Raw genomic sequence first — 22,192 nt, forward strand, 5'->3', positions numbered from 1 at the left:
AATTAATTTAGGATGCATTTTAGACTTAAATATAAAAACTAAACATAAAAAATATAAAAAGCCAGATATAGGGGTGCCTGGGTGGCTCCGTCGGTTAAGCGTCCAACTTCAGCTCAGGACTTCAGCTCAGGTCATGATCTCATGGTTTGTGGGTTTGAGCCCCATGTCGGGCTCTGTGCTGACAGCTTGGAGCCTGGAACCTGCTTTGGATTCTGTGTCTCCCTCTCTCTCTGCCCCTCCTCTGCTCATGCTCTGTCTCTCTCTGTCTCTCAAAAATAAATAAATGTTAAAAAAAATTTTTTAAAAGAAAAGCCAGATATAGAAGTTAACTAAATGGGTGCCAGGTGGCTCAGTCGGTTGAGCATCTGACCATTGATTTCAGCTCAGGTCATGATCCCAGGGTCGTGGGATTGAACCCTGCATCATTGTTTGTGCTGAGCGTGGAGCCTGCTTGAAATTCTCTTTCTCTCTCCCTCTGCTCCTCTCCCCAAATTTCACATGCTCGCTCACTGTCTCTCTCAAAAAAAGTTAAATATAAAAAATAAAAAGTTTTAAAACTAAATATAAATTTTATATAAAAAATATGAAAGCTAGGGGTGCCTGGCTAGTTCAGTTGGAGAAGCATGTGACTCTTGATCTTGGGGTTTGAGCCCCATGTTGGTGTAGGAATTAGTAGAAAAAATTAAAAATCACCTTTAAAAAATATATGAAAGCTAAATATAAAGCTTTTAGAGGAAAACTTTTAGAGGAAAACTAGGAGAATGACTTAGTAGTAAGCAAAGTCTTCTTAGGTAAAGGCAATAACCATAAAAATAAAAAATTGACAAATCAGACCTTATCCAAATTTAAAACTTTAATATACCAGTAAAAAAATTATACCAGGGGCGCCTGGGTGGCGCAGTCGGTTAAGCGTCCGACTTCAGCCAGGTCACGATCTCGCGGTCCGGGAGTTCGAGCCCCGCGTCGGGCTCTGGGCTGATGGCTCAGAGCCTGGAGCCTGTTTCCGATTCTGTGTCTCCCTCTCTCTCTGCCCCTCCCCCGTTCATGCTCTGTCTCTCTCTGTCGCAAAAATAAATAAATGTTGAAAAAAAAAAATTTAAAAAAAAAAATTATACCAATAAAAATAGATAAGTCACAGACTGAGAGAAAATAGCAAGAAAATATATCCAACAAAGGAACAACATATACTACAATTCAACACCATAATGATAACCCAAGTAAGAATGGGTAAAAGTTACATCTATACCATGGAATAATGCTAAGCAATAAAAAGAAAGAAACTATTGATAGATGCGATAGCTTAAGTGAACCTCAAGGTAATTGTGAATCTCAAGGTGATTATGCTGAGTGAGAAAAACCAATCACAAAAAGTTATATACCACATGACCTTAATTATGTAACATTTATGAAATATCAAAATTGTAGAGGGGCGCCTGGGTGGCTCAGTCGGTTGAGCGTGCAACTTCGGCTCAGGTCATGATCTAGTGTTCTGTGAGTTCAAGCCCCATGTCAGGCTTTGTGCTGACAGCTCAGAGTCTGGAGCCTGCTTCTGATTCTGTGTCTTCCTCTCTCTCTGCCCCTCCCCCACTCATGCTTTGTCTCTCTCTCTCTCTCTCTCTCTCTGTGTCAAAAATAAATATGAATAAACATTTAAAAAAAAATTTTTTTTAATTGTAGAGATGAAAATGAATTAATCATTGCCAAGGGTTAGGATATAGAAAAGTGAAGGGGTGTTTAGGGCCATAAAGGAGTAACACAAGGGAGTCTTGTGGTTATGGTACAGTGAGTACTTGTTTGTGATGGTGATTATTCAAGTTTATGATAAATTTTTTAAGTTTTTTTTTTATTTTTTTTTATTGGTGGGTGGTGGGGAAGGGGCAAAAAGAGAGGGGGACAAAGGATCTGAAGCAGACTCTCCGAGGACAGCAGAGAACCCGACACGGGGCTCCAACTCACAAACTGTGAGGTCATGACCTGAGTTGAAGGCAGACATTTAACTGACTGTGCCACCCAGGCACCCACCCTACATGATAAAATTTTTAAATTGCATAGGACCATATACAGTTGAGCCTTGAACAATATGCATTTGAACTGTGTGGGTCCACTTATACATGGATTTTTTCCAATAAATATAGTACAATACTACAAATGGATTTTCTCTTCCATGTTTTTCTTCCTTATGTTTCTCTTAACATTTTCTAGCTCACTTTATCATAAGAATACAGTATATACTATCACATATAAAATATGTGTTAATCAAATGTTTACTGTGTCGGGGCGCCTGGGTGGCGCAGTCGGTTAAGCGTCCGACTTCAGCCAGGTCACGATCTCGCGGTCCGGGAGTTCGAGCCCTGTGTCAGGCTCTGGGCTGATGGCTCAGAGCCTGGAGCCTGTTTCCGATTCTGTGTCTCCCTCTCTCTCTGCCCCTCCCCCGTTCATGCTCTGTCTCTCTCTGTCCCAAAAATAAATAAACGTTGGAAAAAAAAAAATGTTTACTGTGTCAGTAAGGCTTCTGGTCAACACTAGGCTATTAGTTTGTTTCTGGGGAGTCAAAAGTTTACTCAGATTTTCAATTGCATGGGGAGTTGGCATCCCTAACCCTGCATTATTCAGGGGTCAACTCTACATACACACAAGGGTGTGTATAACTGGTGAAATCTAAATGAGCTGTATGGATTATACCAGTGTTAATTCTTGGTTTGACTATTATTCTATAGTTATGTAAGATGTTAACATTGAGAGAGGCTGGGTGAAGGTTGCGTGAGACTTTGCTGTTATTTCTTCGTAGCCTCCTAAGAATCTACAGTTATTTTAAACTAAGAAGTAAACAAAAATGTCCCATTAGGGATGATGAGTAAAAGATTTAAACAAAGAGAGGGGCTACTCTTTTTTATGATCAGTGACTATAATTCATTTATATCTGAATCTGTTGTATTAACTTGAGCTGCCATAACAAAATACAATAGATGGGGTGATTTAAACAACAGAAACTTGCTTTCCTATAGTTGTGGAGGCTGGAAATCTGAGATTAGCATTTGGGTGCTCCAGTAAGGGCTGTCTTCCCGGCTTGCAGATCATCCCTTCTCATATTGTCCTCATATGCCTGAGAGAGAGAGAGAGAGAGAGAGAGAGACAGATCTCTTAACAAGGCCACCAGTCCTATTGGATTAGGAGCCTGATGACTTCATTTAACCTTAATTACCTCTAAAAGCACCATTGCCGAATACAGTCACATTGGCTGGTTAGGGCTTTAGTGTATAACTTTTTTTTTTTTCAACGTTTATTTATTTTTTTTTGGGACAGAGAGAGACAGAGCATGAACGGGGGAGGGGCAGAGAGAGGGAGACACAGAATCGGAAACAGGCTCCAGGCTCTGAGCCATCAGCCCAGAGCCCGACGCGGGGCTCGAACTCACGGACCGTGAGATCGTGACCTGGCTGAAGTTGGACGCTTAACCGACTGCGCCACCCAGGCGCCCCTTTAGTGTATAACTTTGGAAGGACACAATTCAGTCCATAGCAGTATCTATCTATATAGGATCCAGTTTCTTTCCAGGTTCTGTTTTGATTAGTTTAAATGTCTTTGGTTGCCTAAAAATGTATTCGTTGATTGAGTACCCAATTTAGCACTGTGCTGGACACCAGTGGAACAATTGTGAACAAGAATGATAGGTTCCATCAGTCAGTTTATGTTTTAACAGGAGTAGGACATTAAGTAAACAAGTAAATGAATAAATAATATTAGGTGGTGACAAGTATTTTTAAGAAAAGTGAGGGGCTCTTGGGAGACTCAGTTGGTTAAGTGTCTCACTCTGGAGATGGAACCTTGCATCAGGCTCTGCACTGACAGCACAGAGCCTGCTTAGGATTCTCTCTCTCCCCTCCCCTCCACCGCCTGTGTGCATGTGCTCTCTCTCTCTCAAGCTTAAAAAAGTGAGAAGAGTAAGGGAATAGAAATTAGCAGGTGTAGACAGGTTTATTTTAGGCTGGTTAGGGTTTTTGAGGAGGCAATAGTTGAGTGGAGACATGAAAAAGAACTCAGGTTATAGGAATATCTAAAGCAAAAGCAGATCTAGGGGCATCTGGGTGGCTCAGTCAGTTTGGCATCTGACTTTGGTTCAGGTCATGATCTCACAGTTGTGAGTTCGAGCCCCACGTCATGTCAGGCTCTGTGCTAACAACTCAGAGCCTAGAGCCTGCTTCGGATTCTGACTCCTCCTCTCTCTCTTTGCCCCTCCACCACTTACGCTCTGTCTCTCTTTCACCCTCTCTCAAAAATAAACAAACATTAAAAAAAAAAAAGTTCTGATAGAACAGCAAATGTAACAGCCTTGGGTTGGGAGTTGGAAGTTTTGTGTTTGAGGAAAAGCAAGAAGGCCAGGATGATTAGGATGATTATCCAAAGTTAAGGCACATGACTTTTTTTTTAATTTTTAATTTTTAATTTTATTTATTTATTTATCTATTTATCTATTTATTTATTTATTTTAAATATGAAATTTATTGTTAAATTGGTTTCCATACAACACCCAGGGCTCATCCCAACAGGTGCCCTCCTCAATACCCATCACCCACCCACCCCCCCCCACCCCCCATCAACCCTCAGTTCTCAGTTTTAAGAGTCTCTTATGTTTTGGCTCCCTCCCTAACCATTTTTTTTTTTTTTCCTTCCCCTCCCCCATGGTCTTCTGTTAAGTTTCTCAGGATCCACATTAAGAGTGAAAACATATGGTATCTGTCTTTCTCCGTATGACTTATTTTACTTAGCCTAACACTCTCCAGTTCCATCCACGTTGCTACAAAAGGCCATATTTCATTCTTTCTCATTGCCACGTAGTATTCCATTGTGTATATAAACCACAATTTCTTTATCCATTCAATAATAGCCAAATTATGGAAACCTACTTTAAAAAAAAAAAAAAAAAAGAATAGTTTCAAAGTCTCTTCATGTCCCCAGTGTTTCCTCACTAAGCTAAATCTAGCTTTCTGGTGAAGAAATATATTTTATCATGTTAAGGAAGTAACTATACATTCCTGTTATTTTGAGTGCTTTAAAAATAAGGAATGAGTGTTGAATTATGTGAGATACCTTTCCAGTGTCTGTAGAAACAATTACATGATTTTTTATCCTTAGAATAATTAATATGATAAATTATTTTAGATTTCCTAGTATTGAACTGCCCTTGCATTCCTAAAATAAGCCACAGTTAGTTCTATATTTTCTTTCATGTGCTGTAGGTGTTTTTGAATGAATTTTTGTAAGTGATATTGACATATAGTTTACTAGGTTTTTGTTTCATTTTTAAACTCACTTTAAAATAACTTGGAATTTATTCTTTTTTGTAATGTTCTGGGCCATTTTATAATTGGGCTCTGTGCTTTCTAAAGTTTTTATAATCTTCAGAGTAGTTTTTAGGTCTTTGATTGCTTTATATTTCCTTAGAAAATTATCCTTTAGGGGCACCTGAGTGACTCAGTTGGTTGAGTGTTGAGCTCTTGATTTTGGTTCAGGTCATGATCTCGCAGTTTGTGGGTTCGAGCCCCGTGTCAAGCTCTGCACTGACAGGGCAGAGCCTGCTTGATATTCTTTCTCTCCCTCTCTCTGCTCCTCCCCTGTTCATGCTGTCTCTCTCTCTCTCTCAAATAAATAAATAAAAACTTAAAAAAATTTTAAAAGAAAATTACCCTTTATTGGCATGGTAGTTCCTTATGATTTTCAAAATATTCTGTTTTGTTAATTATTTGTTAGTGTCAAGAACTGTGAAGCATGTGCAATTTTACCCTACATGCAAGCTAACAAGTTAGCCTGCTGCAGTGTCATGGATGCTGGCAAAAGATACAAGAGTCCTAAACCAAAGATGAGGATTTTATTGCTCAACAATAAAACAGCACAACAAATGGCATGAACATCAACATATTTGCATCATTCCTATTTTGCCCACAAACCCCATGGGAGTGATGTGCATGGGTCTAGAAGGATACTTGAACATGCAGTGAGCTGCATAATAAGAGAAGAACCCTGAAGGTAGAGAACCCAAATCTTTAATAATGGGCAATAAGCACGAGTGACCTTTGCTCTGAGGGAGACACTACCTTTATTATATTGAACAGTTAGCAAATCTGCCTACTGATCCAGAGAGAAATACTATCCCTACCTTCCAAGGTTGTTGGTTATACAAACATTCTTTAAAAGATAGTCCAGAACAAAGGCAGTTAATACTTCTTGCACGATGTGCAAAAATGAGAGACACCCATGGTGAGTTGTTCCTGAATACCTAGTTGCTATTTTTTACTTTGTTTGAGTGGCTTCATTATTTTTATTTTTTTAGCAAATGGTTAATAGGTTTCACTGACTTTTTTCAAACAATCTAGGTTTTTAATTTGTGTTAATTTCATTTTTTTTTCTGTTATCTAATCAATGAAATTTTGCTTTTATTGTATTTCCTCCTCTGAGTTCCTTCGTATACTTTTTTGTTCTTTTTCTAACTTTTGACTGGGATACTCATATTTCTTTTCTTTATTCTAAGAATTTAAATGCATTGATGAATTCTTCTAAGATCTATAGTATATTTTGTAGATTCTTGGTCATCTAGTAGTTTCAATATTATTTTCTAGATAGTCTACAATTTTCTTTACTTGGTAAAGGGTTTTGTTTTTTTTTTTTTAACTTGAAGTGTGAAGATGACTTTTGGTTTTATGATTGTATTATTTCTTATTTTGGTTCACAGTGATCAGACTTTTGTTTGAGCCATTCCAGCAGTTTTATAGATTTGTACTGTAGTCACAGAAAAAAAGTTTCTTATCTCTCCTATCCCACATCTCCCCATATCTTTGCTTACTTCATTCAACATTTAGATTTTCTCATGCAAGTCCCCCATCTGGATCACTATCTTTGGACCTTTATCCAACATAGCCTTTATTTTTTACTCTTTTGCACTCAGGTGATCCCAGGTACCATTCCATATTTGACAGTCATTCTGCTATACTCAATATCTGCCCATGCCTTTTTGTTCAGGAATTCATAAGCCTTTCACTGTTAGTGTGATTAAAAAATATTTGAGGGGCGCCTGGGTGGCTCAGTCGGTTGAGCCCTGACCCCGACTTCAGCTCAGGTCTCACGGTTTGTGAGTTTGAGCCCCTCATCGTGCTCTGTGCTGACAACTCAGAGCCTGGAGCCTGCTTCAGATTCTGTGTCTCCCTCTCTCTCTGCCCCTCCCCCACTTGTGCTCTGTCTCTCTCTGTCTCAGAAATAAATAAACATTAAAAAAAAAATTTTTTTTTTAATATTTGAGATAGTTTTCTAGGAAGTACAAAAATTGCTTTGGGTATGTAGGAATGGGAAGGAGCACCTAGAAGAGGTATGAAGAAACAAAAATTTGAGCAAATGTAGCATTGATAATAGTATAAACTCTAGCAGAGATAAGTAAATCATTGTACTTTTTTTTTTTAAGTAAACTCTATTCCCGACATGGGTCTCAAATTCACAACTCTGAGATCAAGAGTCACATGCTCCACCAACTGAGCCAGCCAGGCACCCCTATTGTAGTACATTTTAAAAGATTAGAGGGGCGCCTGTGTGGCTTAGTAGGTTAAGTGTCCGACTCTTGATTTCTGCTCAGGTCATCATCTTATAGTTCGTGGGTTCAAGCCCTGCATCTGTCAGTGCAGAGCCTGCTTGGGATTCTCTCTGTTTCCCTCTCTCTCTGCCCCTCCCTTGCTCACACCCTTTCCCTCTACCAAAATAAATAAACATCAAAAAGATAATACATAAATAAAAGATTAGAAACAGATACACATATCTGTTAGTGATTATGTAGTTATGGGAATTAAATGAGTAACATTTATTGTGTATTTGGGGTTATTTATTTATATATCTTTTACTTTTTATTTAAATTTTAGTTAACATACAGTGCAATATTGGTTTTGGAAGTAGAATTCAGTGTGATTCATCACTTGCATACTACACCCAGTTCTCATCATAACAAGTACCCTCTTTAATACCTATCACCCATCCAGTCCTTCCCCCACCCAGCTCCCTCCATCACCCCTCAGTTTGTTCTCTGTCGTTAAGAGTCTCTCGTGGTTTGTTTCCCTCTCCTCTTTTTTTCTCCCTTCCCATATGTTCATCTGTTTTGTTTCTTGAATGGGGTTTGTTATTTAATGGTAAATGAACTTAGAGATTACTTCTGCCGCTAAGGAAGCTTAGGGGTAAGAAACTAATGGAATAACAAATGAGAAAATTAATAAATATTCCAAAATTGGGAAAAAGAAGAGCAACGCTTTGCTGGGATAGAGTGTAAAGTGCATAGTTTTAGACAGGATCGGCAGGAATAGCTTTTCTGAAGTGATTGTTGATTGAGACCTGATGATGAAGGGAAGGCAACCATGCAGTTGGGAACAACCTGTGAATGGTCCTATTTAATGGGGACAGTGGTAGTACCTTTTGTGAGCTGAAAAGAGGCTTGTGGCATGAACAGCCAAATGAGAGAGGAGTTTTGATAGCAGAAGTCTTATTATCTCTGCTCAGGTATTTATATTTGATTCTAAATCTAAAGAGAAGTCATTAAAAACATTTAAGTAGAGAGACTCAAATATTGATGAGCATTTGAATCATTTGCTGGAGAATATAAATAAGTACAAAGCAAAACATGCCCAGGACTCAATCCTGCAGATTAGGTTTCATTCCTTTAAAAATACCTGTGAGGGGTGCCTGGGTGGCTCAATCGGTTAGGCATCTGACATCAGCTCAGGTCATGATCTCACAGTTTGTGAATTTGAGCCCCGTGGCAGGCTCTGTGCTGCCAGCTCAGAGCCTGGAGCCTGCTTCAGATTCTGTGTCTCCCTCTTTCTGCCCCTCCCCTACTCAGGCTCTGTCTCTGTCTCTCAAAAATAAATAAATGTTAAAAATATATATATTAAAAAAATACCTCTGTATGTATAGTTTTAAGAAATCTTCAGGTGATTCTTACTCTGATTTAACTTGCGTCCCTAATCACCAGGCTTACCTCCAATCCTGGACTCCGTTCTCTGTGTTTCCTTTACCATTTTTTTTTTAAATGTAGGAGAATACGGTCTGTTCCATAATATAATTAATAACGCACAATACAAATTAGCTTAATAGTGATAGGAAATAGGGAATAACAGTATAATATGAAAGTTAGTTGGTTCACAGGCAATTTTCCTACTTGAATGAAGCCAGAATAAAGTAGACTTACAGCATTCAGCAGGAAAGGCAAAAGCCTTCAACTTGATGCTTTATTGTTGGATGCCCTTTCACCTCTACATGAAGAATATTAGTAAGTGTCTGCACCAAGGGCTGTCTCCCCAGAGATACATACCATCAATCTTGCATGGCTTCTAGCTGAAGACAGGTTACATTGTACTTTATTCCCACCTTAATGGTAGCCTCATTGGCTCAGGGCTCCCCCCCCCCCCCCCCCCCCCCGCCCACTGCAATGTCTCAGCACTTGAAATCCAGCATTTCCACTTTATTTGGGGGCATTTTAGTATCCATGAAGTGGCCTTCAGCCATGTTGAGCTGCCTTTTGAGTTATCTCTTAAGATATCAATTATTATATTTGTTAGTGCTCTGCCAATAAAGTTGCATAGGTTTGAGTGGTCTTCTCCAGCCCTGTTTTCTTCATAAGCTCTTTTTTGGTGTGTAATTTTGCAGAAGATAAGGGGTTTTTTCAGTACACATATGTGGTATTGTAGCAGAAATGCCTGTTTTAGAGATATCTAATCCATTCACTTGTAATAGGCATTATTTTAGGTGCCTTTTATTTCTCTATAGAAGCTTGCTTTCTTCTGTCACAAGAAAACAGTGTATGTTTGCCTTCTTGTTTTCTTTCAGATTTGGAGTCCAGATACAGGACCAATACTTTATCTCCAGAAAAGGACATTTATGAAATATATTCATTCCAGTGGGAGATAATGGAAAGAATTAAAAGTTACAGTCTTCAGGACTCCCTTTTTAGAAATGATTGGGAATGCAAAGGCAAGATTGAGGGGCAAAAGGAACCACAGGAGGGATATTTTGGGCAAGTGAAAATTACTTCTGAAAAAATGACCACTTACAAAAAGCATAATTTTCTTGCTGAATATCAGAGAATTCAAAATGGAGAAAAGTTGTATGAATGTAAGGAATGTAGGAAGACCTTTATTCGCCGCTCAACACTTAGTCAACACCTGAGAATTCATACTGGTGAGAAACCTTATAAATGTAAGGAATGCGGGCAGGCATTTAGACAGCGTGCACACCTTATCCGACATCACAAACTTCATACTGGTGAGAAGCCCTATGAATGTAAGGAATGTGGGAAGGCCTTTACAGTGCTCCAAGAACTTACTCAACATCAGAGGCTTCACACTGGTGAAAAGCCCTACGAATGTAAGGAGTGTGGAAAAGCCTTCAGAGTGCATCAGCAACTTGCTCGACATCAGAGAATTCACACTGGTGAGAAACCCTATGAATGTAAGGCATGTGGGAAGACCTTTAGGCAGTGTACACATCTTACTCGACATCAGAGACTTCATACTGCTGAGAAGCTCTATGAGTGTAAGGAATGTGGGAAAGCCTTTGTATGTGGTCCAGACCTTAGAGTACATCAGAAAATTCATTTTGGTGAGAAACCTTATGAATGTAAGGAATGTGGAAAGGCTTTTAGAATATGCCAACAACTTACTGTCCATCAGAGTATTCATACTGGTGAGAAACCCTATGAATGTAAGGAATGTGGAAAGACTTTTAGACTAAGGCAGCAACTTGTTCGCCATCAGAGAATCCATACTCGTGAGAAACCCTATGAGTGTATGGAATGCTGGAAGACCTTTAGTAGTTACTCACAACTTATTTCACATCAGAGCATTCATATTGGTGAGAGACCGTATGAATGTGAAGAGTGTGGGAAGGCCTTTAGATTGCTCTCACAACTTACCCAACATCAGAGTATTCATACCGGTGAGAAACCCTATGAATGTAAGGAATGTAGAAAACCTTTTAGACTGCTCTCACAACTTACTCAGCATCAGAGTATTCATACGGGTGAGAAACCTTATGAATGTAAGGAATGTGGTAAGGCTTTTAGACTTTATTCATTCCTTACTCAACACCAGAGAATTCATACTGGGGAGAAACCCTACAAATGTAAGGAATGTAAGAAGGCCTTTAGACAACATTCACACCTTACTCAACATCAGAAAATTCATAATGGAGTTTAAAACAAGAAGGCCTTCAATTGTACATTATGTAACAATATCAGAAAATTCATTTTTGAGAAATTTGTTTCATGCTTCAACTAAGTGTAAGAAATTTTATATTATTGGGAAAAAAATGTTGCTTTAAAAGCCTTCCATCACCTTTCAGATGTTTATCTTTGGCAAATTCATTTGAGGGAATAATACAATGAATGTAGGAAAAACTTTAGCCTTATCTGTCATTATCCCATTTCACCACTTTATTACCAGTGTGTTATTGGACAAGGTACTTAAACTTCTGTGCCTCATTTTGCTCACTTGTAAAATGGTGATAATAGTACCTATGTATATTAGTTATTTATTGCTGTATAATAAATTACCACAAACCTAGTAGCTTAAAATAATACTTATTATCTCACAATTTCTATAGGTCAGGTGTCTGGACATAACTTAGTTGGGGCTTCTCCTTTAGGGTCTCACAAAGCTAAACTAAAGGTTTCAGCCAGGGTTGGGTCTCATCTGAAGGTCTAACAGGGGAAGGGATCCACTTTCAGCCTCACATGGTTGTCAGCTATTGCACTGAGGTCCACAATTTCTAGTTGGCTGTTGGTTGAAGGCTGACCTTAGTTCCATGCTACATGGGCTTCTTCAAATGGCTGCTATTTAAGTGTGCAAGTCAAGAATGTGGTAGAGCCTGCTAGCATCACAGAAGCTATAATCGTGTGTGATCTAATCACCAGAATGACACCTTTGCTGTCCTCTACTGATTAGAACCAAGTTACTGGGCTACCCCACACTCAAGGGTAGAGATCGTAGAGGATTACACAAGAGTATGAATACCACAATGTGGGAACCATTTCAGAGTCAGCCTGCCAACACTGTGTGACAGGATTGTCTTGAGGATTCATTAGTTAATGCTTGGAAAAATAGCAGCCACATAGCATGTTTTCTGTAAATATTATCTATAGTCGTTATCATTAGTATTAGTGAATTCATATAAAAAAATATACTATAGAAGTAGTAAATGTAGAAATGCCTCATGTCACTGCTCAGCACTTAATTAAACTTAAGATAATTTATTCCAGATAAAATCTGAGACGTTATATGGAAAGTGAGAAGTTCTTCATCATTTGAGCATTTGAGCTGCATCAGTAATTTCATGCTTAAAAGAAACCTTATGAATTTCATGAAGGTGAGGTTAAGATTACAACTGTTGAAGGATCAGAAAAAATACGGAATTAGTTTCCCATAATAATTCCAAAAAGTAAATGTTTTGCAATCCCTGTTGTTTGACCACTGTTAAAGATGAATTTGAAATTATTAAAAAGATGGCAGGAAACTCACCAGTTGGAAGTTTAATATTGTGTGTGCATGTGTGTGTGTAAAACTCTTGTATAAAAGAAAAAACATTTCCTTTGTAGTCAGTTTTCTGTTTGATCAAATTGCCCCATCTTCAACCAGTGGGAGTTGGGTCTTTTGATATGATCCCCCTAGTAGTTTGATAGTTTACTTGGTTACAGCTACACAGTTTGGTCAGCAATGGAAGATGCTTGGGTACCAACTCATCCTGAAAATTGATAAGGAGAAAAATGAGCACTTCTTTTGCTTTTTCCATGTGGACCAAGTTTCAGGGCCACCAAAAGCTCATCAAATTAAAAGGGTTTGTTTGTTTTTTTAAATAATCATTACAAATAAACAGAATGATAGGATTAGAAAAATCACTATTTTCTAGTTCCCTAGTAGAATAATGGGTCCAGAAAATGATCTTCAGTGGATATTAACACTATTGAGTGAAATATTTTATAGTGAGAACTTTACAATGGATTTATCAAGCTGACCACCTCTGAGCCCTTTGATCAATTTTAACCTCTATAAAAGTGGGACTATCAGACAATATCCACCTCCTGATAAAATGCAATAGGAAGTACACACCACCACCTACAAAGCCTTACTGCCAAAACAATGAACTGAAGAAAGCAAACCTTTAAATCAAATTCTTTAAAACAAGAATTTGGGGAATAGCTGAACAAAGTAAATGGCACCAGAAGGAAGCAGCCAAGCAGACCCAGAACTGTAAAATTCTACAAAATAAATGATCTGATTTCTTCAACTTAATGAGTGATATGAAAAAGAAAAGGTAAGGGCAACTGTTAATTGATTAAAAGAGACCTAAGAGACCTATCAACTAAATTCAGTACATGGGCATTACTTGGACCTAGTTTACACAAAATGTAAAAAGACATTTTGGAGACACTGGGGAAAATGTGGACACGCACTGAGTATTAGATGATATTTAGAAATACTCATTTTGTTAGGGATAATGTTATTGTGGTTATTAAAAAATAAAAGGTTCTAAGTGTTAGAGATACATACTTCTATATTTATGAAATGGTAAGATACTGCATTTGCATTAGAAGACTCCAGCAAAAGAAAAAGAAATGGCACAGAGAGTTGGGAAGTAGAGTAGTAAAATGTTAATTACTGAAGGGTAGTGGTTTGTTTTTTTTTTGGGGGGGGGGTCATTGTTCTAATATATTCTATTTTCTACTTCTTTAATGTGTTTGAAAGCTTCCATAATAAAATTTCTAAAATCAAAACCGAAATTTATAGACTTAGAAATGATTGTTGATGAGATGTGTGTATCTAAACTTGTCAGATGTCACCAGCATTCTGTTCGGTGAGAAATTCATCCCCTTTAATGCATTAAGGAAATTTCGTTTGTGGGGCCAGTCTTCATCATCTTCACCTTATCTACGCCTGTCAGATAAATACATGTGTTAAGGGAATGAGTATTTATGTCAAGAAACCAGAAACAGAAAAAAATAAAACCTACACAAGAGAAGTAGAGCACAACTAAAAATAGAAATTAAGGATTAGACAGTAGTAGATTTTAACCAATGTTAATAATGACTAGGTTCTGGAGGATCTAATTAAGAAAAAGAAAATGAAAGATAATACATTTAGAATATTGACAAAGGTGGCATAGCTACAGATTATCAAGAAAAATTTGTTTTAATTATAAGGTAATACTGTATATATGTGCTATATGTATTCTAGTACATAAATACAAAAGGGTTACTTATTTTTTGCTGTAGGATTCTGTTATGACAGTTGACTCAAATAGACCAACAAGCAAATGTGTGTATATGAACACCCTGTTTAAGAAAATCTCTGGTAGTTGTATAGGTAAAAGCTTTAAAGAATAGATAATCTTTCACAAAATTCTACCAATTAATTCCGCACAGTTAATCCTGATACAAACCTAGATGAAGATCGCTCCTAAAAAGCAAAATCTAGACCAACTTCGTTTATGAAGATTCTACCCATCTTAATTCTAAATAAGGTATATTTAGAATTTATTACAAAATCTGTCTTGACTAATCCATATGTTGCCTTTCCCAAGTATCTGATATCTGCAGGGGACCAATGTTTAACAGAGTGTAGGGTCTTAATCCAACATTCTCCATAAGCTTGTTTTGGGGAGTAGTAGTCCTTGGTATTTGGGGAAAAAAACGATTTCTCGGGAAAATGTGTAAATTCAGCAAGGCATTAAAAAATCTACCTTTGGGGAAATCCAAATACACATTATCAGTTTGTCAAAAGATATAGTAAAGAGATGATTACTTAACACAGGGTATCTCAAACTTAATTCATTGTAGAATTCTCATTCCCAGTATCTCTTACCATCTTTAGAATGTGAACCACTTTGGTAGATGCTTCCATTACCACAATGAATGTCTTCAAGGACATCATTTCAGACATTATGGTGAGTGATTGTGTCGGGAGGAGGTAAGGAAGGACACTTTTCTTTGCAGCTCACATCATATTCTGAAAAGCTTCCTGCTTGAATTGAGGGTTAGTGCTTTTCTGTAGAATGTAGAAGATTATAGCTTGGTCCTTGATATGTATATATTAAACATGATTAAATAGTCTGTTAAATAGTGATTAGGACATAAACCATTTTCAGTTGTAATAAAAATGCTATATTGAATATCATTTTGTGTATTTTCTGATTTCTTTAATGGGTGTAGGAATCTAAGGTGCGTATCTAGAAGTGAAATTGTTCACGGTCAGCCATACATACATATTATTCTCCAACACTGCACTAATTTTGAATCCCTCTGATCATTGAAATGGGCATCCATATTTTCTTCTGTTATTGGTTTCAACATTTAATTCTCTGATTACAAATGAGTTGGGCACCTGGGTGGCTCAGATGGTTAAGCGTCCGACTTTGGCTCAGGTCATGATCTCATGGTCCATGAGTTCAAACCCTGTGCTGGGCTCTGCTGACAGGTCAGAGCCTGGAGCTTGCTTTGGATTTTGTGTCTCCCTCTCTCTGTCCTTCCCGGCTTGTGCTCTGTCTCTCTCGCTCTCAAAAGTAAACACAAAAAAAGTTTTTAAGTGAGTTGAGCATCTTTTTCATATATGTTTATTGGCCAATCGTTTTTCTTACAGTGCTTTTTTTATTCATGCATTTTTTCTATTTCTTTGGGATTATCTCATTGATTTTTCATGATTTGTAAGATATTCCAGGTACTACACATTTACAAATATTGGAATTGTTTTCTATCAAGGTGTCTTGTGTTATAACTATGTTATGGCATTCATTATTTTGCTAACATTTTAAATTTAGATATAGTTTTATTTTCAACCTTACCAGATAATCTTACTCTTTTTATTTATATTTAGTCTTATGTTTTCTGCCATGTGGTCATGGTATTTGCAAATAGAAATAAGTCCCCTCAATATTTATATTTATTTTATTTACATTTCTCATAGCAGTAGCTGGTATTTTCAGAATAAAGTTGAGTATTAGTGGGGGATACATTCTCTCGTTTTTTCAATTTAATGGAAATCATGTATCTATTTAAACATTTACTTTTTTTTTTTAATTTTTTTTTAACGTTTATTTATTTTTGAGACAGAGAGAGACAGAGCATGAACAGGGGAGGGGCAGAGAGAGAGAGGGAGACACAGAATCAGAAGCAGGCTCCAGGCTCTGAGCCATCAGCCCAGAGCCCGACGCGGGGCTCAAACTCACGGACCGTGAGATCGTGACCTGAGCTGAAGTCGGACGCTTAACCGACTGAGCCACACAGGCGCCCCTATTTAAACATTTAATGTAATGCTTCTTGATATAAATAGTCTTTGTTATACATAACTAATTTCACTCAGTCCCTCTTTTACTTAATCCCTGCCATTGCCAGAAGCCATTAAATATCTATTGGTGTGAACATGTGTTTCTTCTTTAATTTTCTGATGTGATGAATTATACAAATTTCCTGACAAATTCAGGGCTTCCTATGACCACTCTTGGGTTCAGTAATTCAGTAGAACAACTCACAGAACTCAGGAAAACAGTGAACTTATGATTTTTGTTACAGTGAAAAGGTACAAATTAGAATCAGCTAATGTGATGTGCAGGAAGAGACGTGCAGGGAAAACTGTGGGAGGGATCCAAATGTGGAGCTTCCAGTCATCCTCTCCCTGTGGAGTCAGAGATGGCATTACCTCTTCCTGGTTATGACATGATAATTCCCACAGGAAAGCTTGCCTGAGGCTTTGGTTGCCAGAGTTTTTCCTGGGGCTCAATCACATTCTTCCCATGAGGCTGATCTTTAGTCTCCAGCTCCTTCTGAAGGTTTGAGCTCATACCTTTAGTCTCCAGTTCCTTCAGAGGTCACAACTGATGTGATGTGTCCCAAAGCCCCATCGTAATTCACACTGCTAGACTATCTGGTGGCCAAAGCTCCCAAGCAAACAAAGAAACCCCTCTCAGGCAGGACATTCCAGGGTCCCAGAGATCATCTACAAGTCTGAAAATGTGCTGTTGCTTGCAAGTAAAGTCCTATACAGTCCATGCTCAAAAGCTTTTTTGTTGAGTGGGTATTTGATGTCATCACATTGGCCTGGCACCAAGAATATGGGCTTGATAAGAGCAGAGCTATAAGTCAAAATGAATTTTATGTTTTGCCTGTATTCTGTTTTACCAATATATAAGAAAGATAATGTCTAAAGCAGTTCAAAAGTATTATTGGAAAAGGAAACAAATGAAAATATCCTATTACACCAAAGGATAGAAACAAACATGTCATTATTATACTGTTATGGGAAGTTTTTTGTTTGTTTCATATGGCTGTGCCCAGCTTGTCTCTCTCAACAGTTGAGCATTTTATTATCCAGTGCCCACTTCAGATTTAAGCCATCGTCCTGGGTTTTGGTGCACACACAATACACAAAATTTAAGCCAGACTTATTTGCTAAGCTACAAACTATATATCCCAGAGTATTTTGGTGGTTATCTTCTTACTCTATGTTTCATCTAAAGTAGGAGGAGCAGGAGATTTTGATAAAGACATTTGAAAAGAAATGAAAACCAACTATCTGGAAGCACTTATTAAATATTCAATATTCAGATTTCTTTTTTTTTTTTTTTTGAAGAAGGAAGCTCTTGGCACAGGCAGTGTTTTTTTTTGTTTTTTTGTTTTTTTTTTTTTTTTTTAGTGTTTATTTTTGAGAGAGTACAGCAGGGGAGGGGCAGAGAGAGGTAAACAGAGGATCCAAAGTGGGCTCTGCTCTGACAGCAGGGAGCCTGATGCAGGGCTTGAACTCATGAACTATGAGTCGAACTCATGAGCTGAACTCATGACCTGAGCCAAAGTTGGATGTTCAATCTACTTGAGCCACCCTGGTGCCTCCCATATTCAGGGTTTTGTTTTGTTTTGTTTTGTTTTGTTTTGTTTTTTTATTTTTTTTTAAATTTTTTTTTTTTCAACGTTTATTTATTTTTGGGACAGAGAGAGACAGAGCATGAACGGGGGAGGGGCAGAGAGAGAGGGAGACACAGAATAGGAAACAGGCTCCAGGCTCTGAGCCATCAGCCCAGAGCCCGACGCGGGGCTCGAACTCACGGACCGCGAGATCGTGACCTGGCTGAAGTCGGACGCTTAACCGACTGCGCCACCCAGGCGCCCCCCCTGTTTTGTTTTGTTTTTAATTGATTCTCCTCAGTTCCCTAAGTTTTTGTGTCTCTATTGAAGCAAGTCTTAAGGTCAAATCTCAACTACAGGAAAGATGTCCCTCCTCTCTAAAAATCGTGTCTTTTAGATCATATTTTTAAAGACAATAGGTTCTTCTACCTTTCCATTATTCAGGTGTATAGTCTTAAGACTTCTACCTCTTCAGTATCCCAAATGTTACTATTTCTCTGCAGTAACCAATACATTCAGAACCAATACATTCTCTGGTCCCTATTTGGTTTTTTGAGGTAAATACTGACCTACAACAAAAACCTTCAGTCTTAATGGTATTTCAAAAAGAAGATACAAGAGTGGCCAATATGCACACAAAAGGATGCTCAACATATTAGTTATCACGGAAATGCCAGTTAAAACCACAATGAGGGGTACCTGGCTCAGGCAGTAGAGCATCCAACTCTTGATTTCAGTGTCATGAGTTGGGCATGTTGGGCATGGAGCTTACTTAAAAAACAAAACCAAAAACCCACAATGAGAGACTGCAACTCAAGCAATAGAATAGGTAAAATTAAAAAGATTGACAGTACAGGCTGAGGGTGGGGGAGGGGGAAAAGATTGACAATACAAAGTGTTGGTGAGAATATGGAGCAATAGAACTCTCCAATACTGTTTATGGGAATGTAAAATGAAATTACCTCTGTTGAGGACAGGTTAGCAATTTCTTTTTTTTTTTTTTTTAATGTTTATTTTTGAGAGAGAGAGAGAGAGAGAGACAGAGCATGAGTGGGGCAGGGGCAGAGAGAGAGGGAGACACAGAATCAGAAGCAGGCTCCAGGCTCAGAGCTGTCAGCACAGAGCCTGATGTGGGGCTTGAACTCCCAAACCATGAGAGCATGACTTGAGCTGAAGTCTGATGCTTAACCAACTGAGCCACCCAGGTGCCTCAGCAATTTCTAATAGAGTAAAATACAAACTTAACAACTAACTGAGGAATTAGTTAATATACCCAAAAAGAAATATACCCACAAGAAATAAAACCATATGCCAAAAGCACTCTAAGTGAAAAAGCAATACACAAATGGAGAAATACTGTATGATTCCTTTTTTTTTTTTTGAAATTCCAGAAAATGCAAGCTAATCTACAGTGACAGAAAGCAGATCAGTGGTTGTCTGGAACAAGGTATGGTGGGAGAGGTTAACTACAGGGCCACGAAGAACTTTCTCAAGCAATGGTAATGTTCTGCATCTTAATTGTCATGGTAGTTACATGGGTATCACCTTTCAAAACTTTGCTGTATACTTAAAATGAGTGTAATTCATTGTATATAACTTAATAAAGTTGATAAAATGACATCAAGCTGTACACTTAAGATTTATGCTCTTTATGCACTTAAGAAAGAGAAAAGCTGCTGCTGATATGTGGGAGGTAGCCTGGTACTATTAACTACATCTTGGTGTTTTCCTGTTGATCATAAGTGATTTCACATAACATCGACATTAGATATGCAGTTCTGTGACCTTGATGGACCAAGACAAAAACAAAATTACTCTGTAATCGTATCTAAACACAGACAAAACATGAACATTTTTCAAACTACAGAACGCTAAATATATTCCTGGATAGCACGAATGACTGCCACTTCTTTTTTAAATTATTTTTTTAAATTTATTTAAATTTAAGTTAGTTAACATACAGTGTAGTATTGGTTTCAGAAGTAGAACCAGTGATTCATCACTTCCATATAATACCCAGTGCTCATCCCAAAGGTGCCTTCCTTAATGTCCATCACCCATTTAGCCCATCCCTCCCATCCACCTCCCCTCCAGCAACCTTCAGTTTGTTCCATGTATTTAAGAGTCTTTTATGGTTTGCCTCCCTGTTTTTATTTTTCCTTCCCATCCCCTATGTTTATCTGTTGTGTTTCTTAAATTCCACATATGAGTGAAATCATATAATATTTGTCTTTCTCTGATTTATTTTGCTTAGCATAATATAATACACTCTAGTTCCATCCACATTGTTGCAAATGGCAAGATTTCATTCTTTTTGATTGCTGAGTAATATTCCATTGTATACATATACCACATCTTCTTTATCCATTCATCAGTCAATGGCTCCTTCCATAATCTGGCTATTGTTGATAGCACTGCTGTTAACATTGGGGGGGCATGTGCCCCTTCAAATCAGCATTTGTGTATCCTTTGGATAAATACCTAGTGCAATTGCTGGGTCATAGGGTAGTTCTATTTTTAACTTTTTGAGGAACCTGGATACTATTTTCCAGAGTGGCTGCACCAGTTTGCTTTCCCAGCAAGAGTATAAGAGGGTTCCCCTTTCTCCACATCCGCACCTGCATCTATTGTTGCCTGAGTTGTTAATTTTAGCCATTCTGACAGGTATGTGAGGTGGTATCTCATTGTGGTTTTGATTTGTATTTCTCTAATGATGAGTGCTGTTGAGCATCTTTTCATGTGTCTATTAGCCATCTGGATGGTTTTGAAAAAGTGTCTATGTCTTCTGCCCATTTCTTCACTGGATTTTTTGCTTTTTGGGTGTTGAGTTTGAAAACTTTATAGAGTTTGGATACTAACCCTTTATCTGATATGAAATGACTGCCATTTCTTTACCAATTACCATTTTAACCTTCCTTTAGTCTTCTCTCCTTATAGAAAAGATTTATTAAGATATGCAGTTATGGAATTAACCTGATTCCTGACAACATCCAATCCAGAACAAAGCCCATTTCCTTAAACCTTCTCTAAATTAATAAACACAAACTCAATATTGTCTGTTCCCGTTTGCTTCAATGAGCAGTAAACCCAGCTTGTTTGAATATAAGGAATGTTCCTGGTGGTAATTGGCTGGAGGACACTGACACATTTTAACTATATAAAACCTCAATAAAAATGTTAGCATGAAGATATGCAGGGTATTTTTAGAGTTCAAGTTTTTAACTGAGTGACCACAAGCTAACTTGGATTCAACACTAATGAAGTTGTACATTTATTCACTTAAAGCCTTAAGATCACCCATGACAATGTTTTTTTAGTTCAATCAAAAACAGAGAACTACGGGTCACCTGGGTGGCTCAGTCAGTTGGGCGTCGACTTCAGCTCAGGTCACGTCTCACCGTCCGTGAGTTCAAGCCCCGCGTCGGGCTCTGGGCTGATGGCTCAGAGCCTGGAGCCTGCTTCCGATTCTGTGTCTCCCTCTCTCTCTGACCCTCCCCCATTCATGCTCTGTCTCTCTCTGTCTCAAAAATAAATAAACGTTAAAAAAAAAAAACCAGAGAACTAATTACTTTCCATTTTTGCTGTAAGCCATTAACAGATTGTTTCAGGCTTAATAATCAGTCCTTTATTCTCTTGAAAAAAATCACCATTTCCCTTAATAACATTTCTGCATGCCTGAATTCTGGAAGAACTCTAAAGATACCGCTGGCCCTCAAAAGCCACCAGGCTCTATAATAGTGAAATTGTGGTTTACAAATGAAAGCAAGACCTATTGTACTAAATAGGGAGGTAAATTATCACAAGTGATTTTTTTTTCTTTTGCATTCACAGAAGGGATGAATATTGAAAGAGTTATCTCAGGGAATCTCCCCAGTTCAATGAAGCATGTATTACACAGATGTCAACTGTACTTCAATTAAGAAAGAATATATTACACATTTACAATAGCCAAAAACTGGAAACAAAACAGGCAAATGGATAAATAACTGGGAGGTGAAAATCATTGTAATTATAGTATACACTTAGTTTTTTATGTTGTCACTTAAAATTTTAAGGTTGCCTGTGATGTCAATTATTTCTCTTATAGTTTCACATTAAAGATTTTTTAAAAAGTTTTCAAGTAATCTTTATACCCAATGTGGGGCTTGAACTCATGACCCCAGGATCAAGAGTTGCATGCTTTTCTGACTGAGCCAGTCAGTCACCCCTTAAGATTGTATTTTCAAATAATCTCTACACATAAAGTGGGATTCAAATTTACAACCTTGAGGTCAAGAATCACAT

At 37.8% G+C, this 22,192-nt stretch overlaps 1 protein-coding gene across 6 annotated transcripts in view; it reads left to right on the plus strand.

The window, feature by feature from the left end:
* The window catches only part of ZFP14 (ZFP14 zinc finger protein), a 28,087-nt gene extending 12,896 nt beyond the window's left edge, over positions 1 to 15,191 (plus strand). For 5 of the 6 annotated variants that reach the window (XM_086690991.1, XM_086690987.1, XM_086690988.1 and 2 more), the window contains one exon: positions 9,853 to 15,191. In XM_086690991.1, coding sequence (XP_086547117.1) covers positions 9,853 to 11,219 — 1,367 coding nt within the window. In that variant the 3' untranslated portion in view covers positions 11,220 to 15,191. The remainder of the gene's footprint in view (positions 1 to 9,852) is intronic. The other variant, XR_015245140.1, reaches the window with a different exon arrangement.
* The last annotated feature ends 7,001 nt before the right edge of the window (positions 15,192 to 22,192 follow it).

This window comes from Puma concolor, chromosome E2 (genome assembly GCF_028749965.1).
Source record: "Puma concolor isolate L17-30 chromosome E2, mPumCon1.1.hap2, whole genome shotgun sequence".
Classification (NCBI taxonomy): Eukaryota; Metazoa; Chordata; class Mammalia; order Carnivora; family Felidae; genus Puma; species Puma concolor.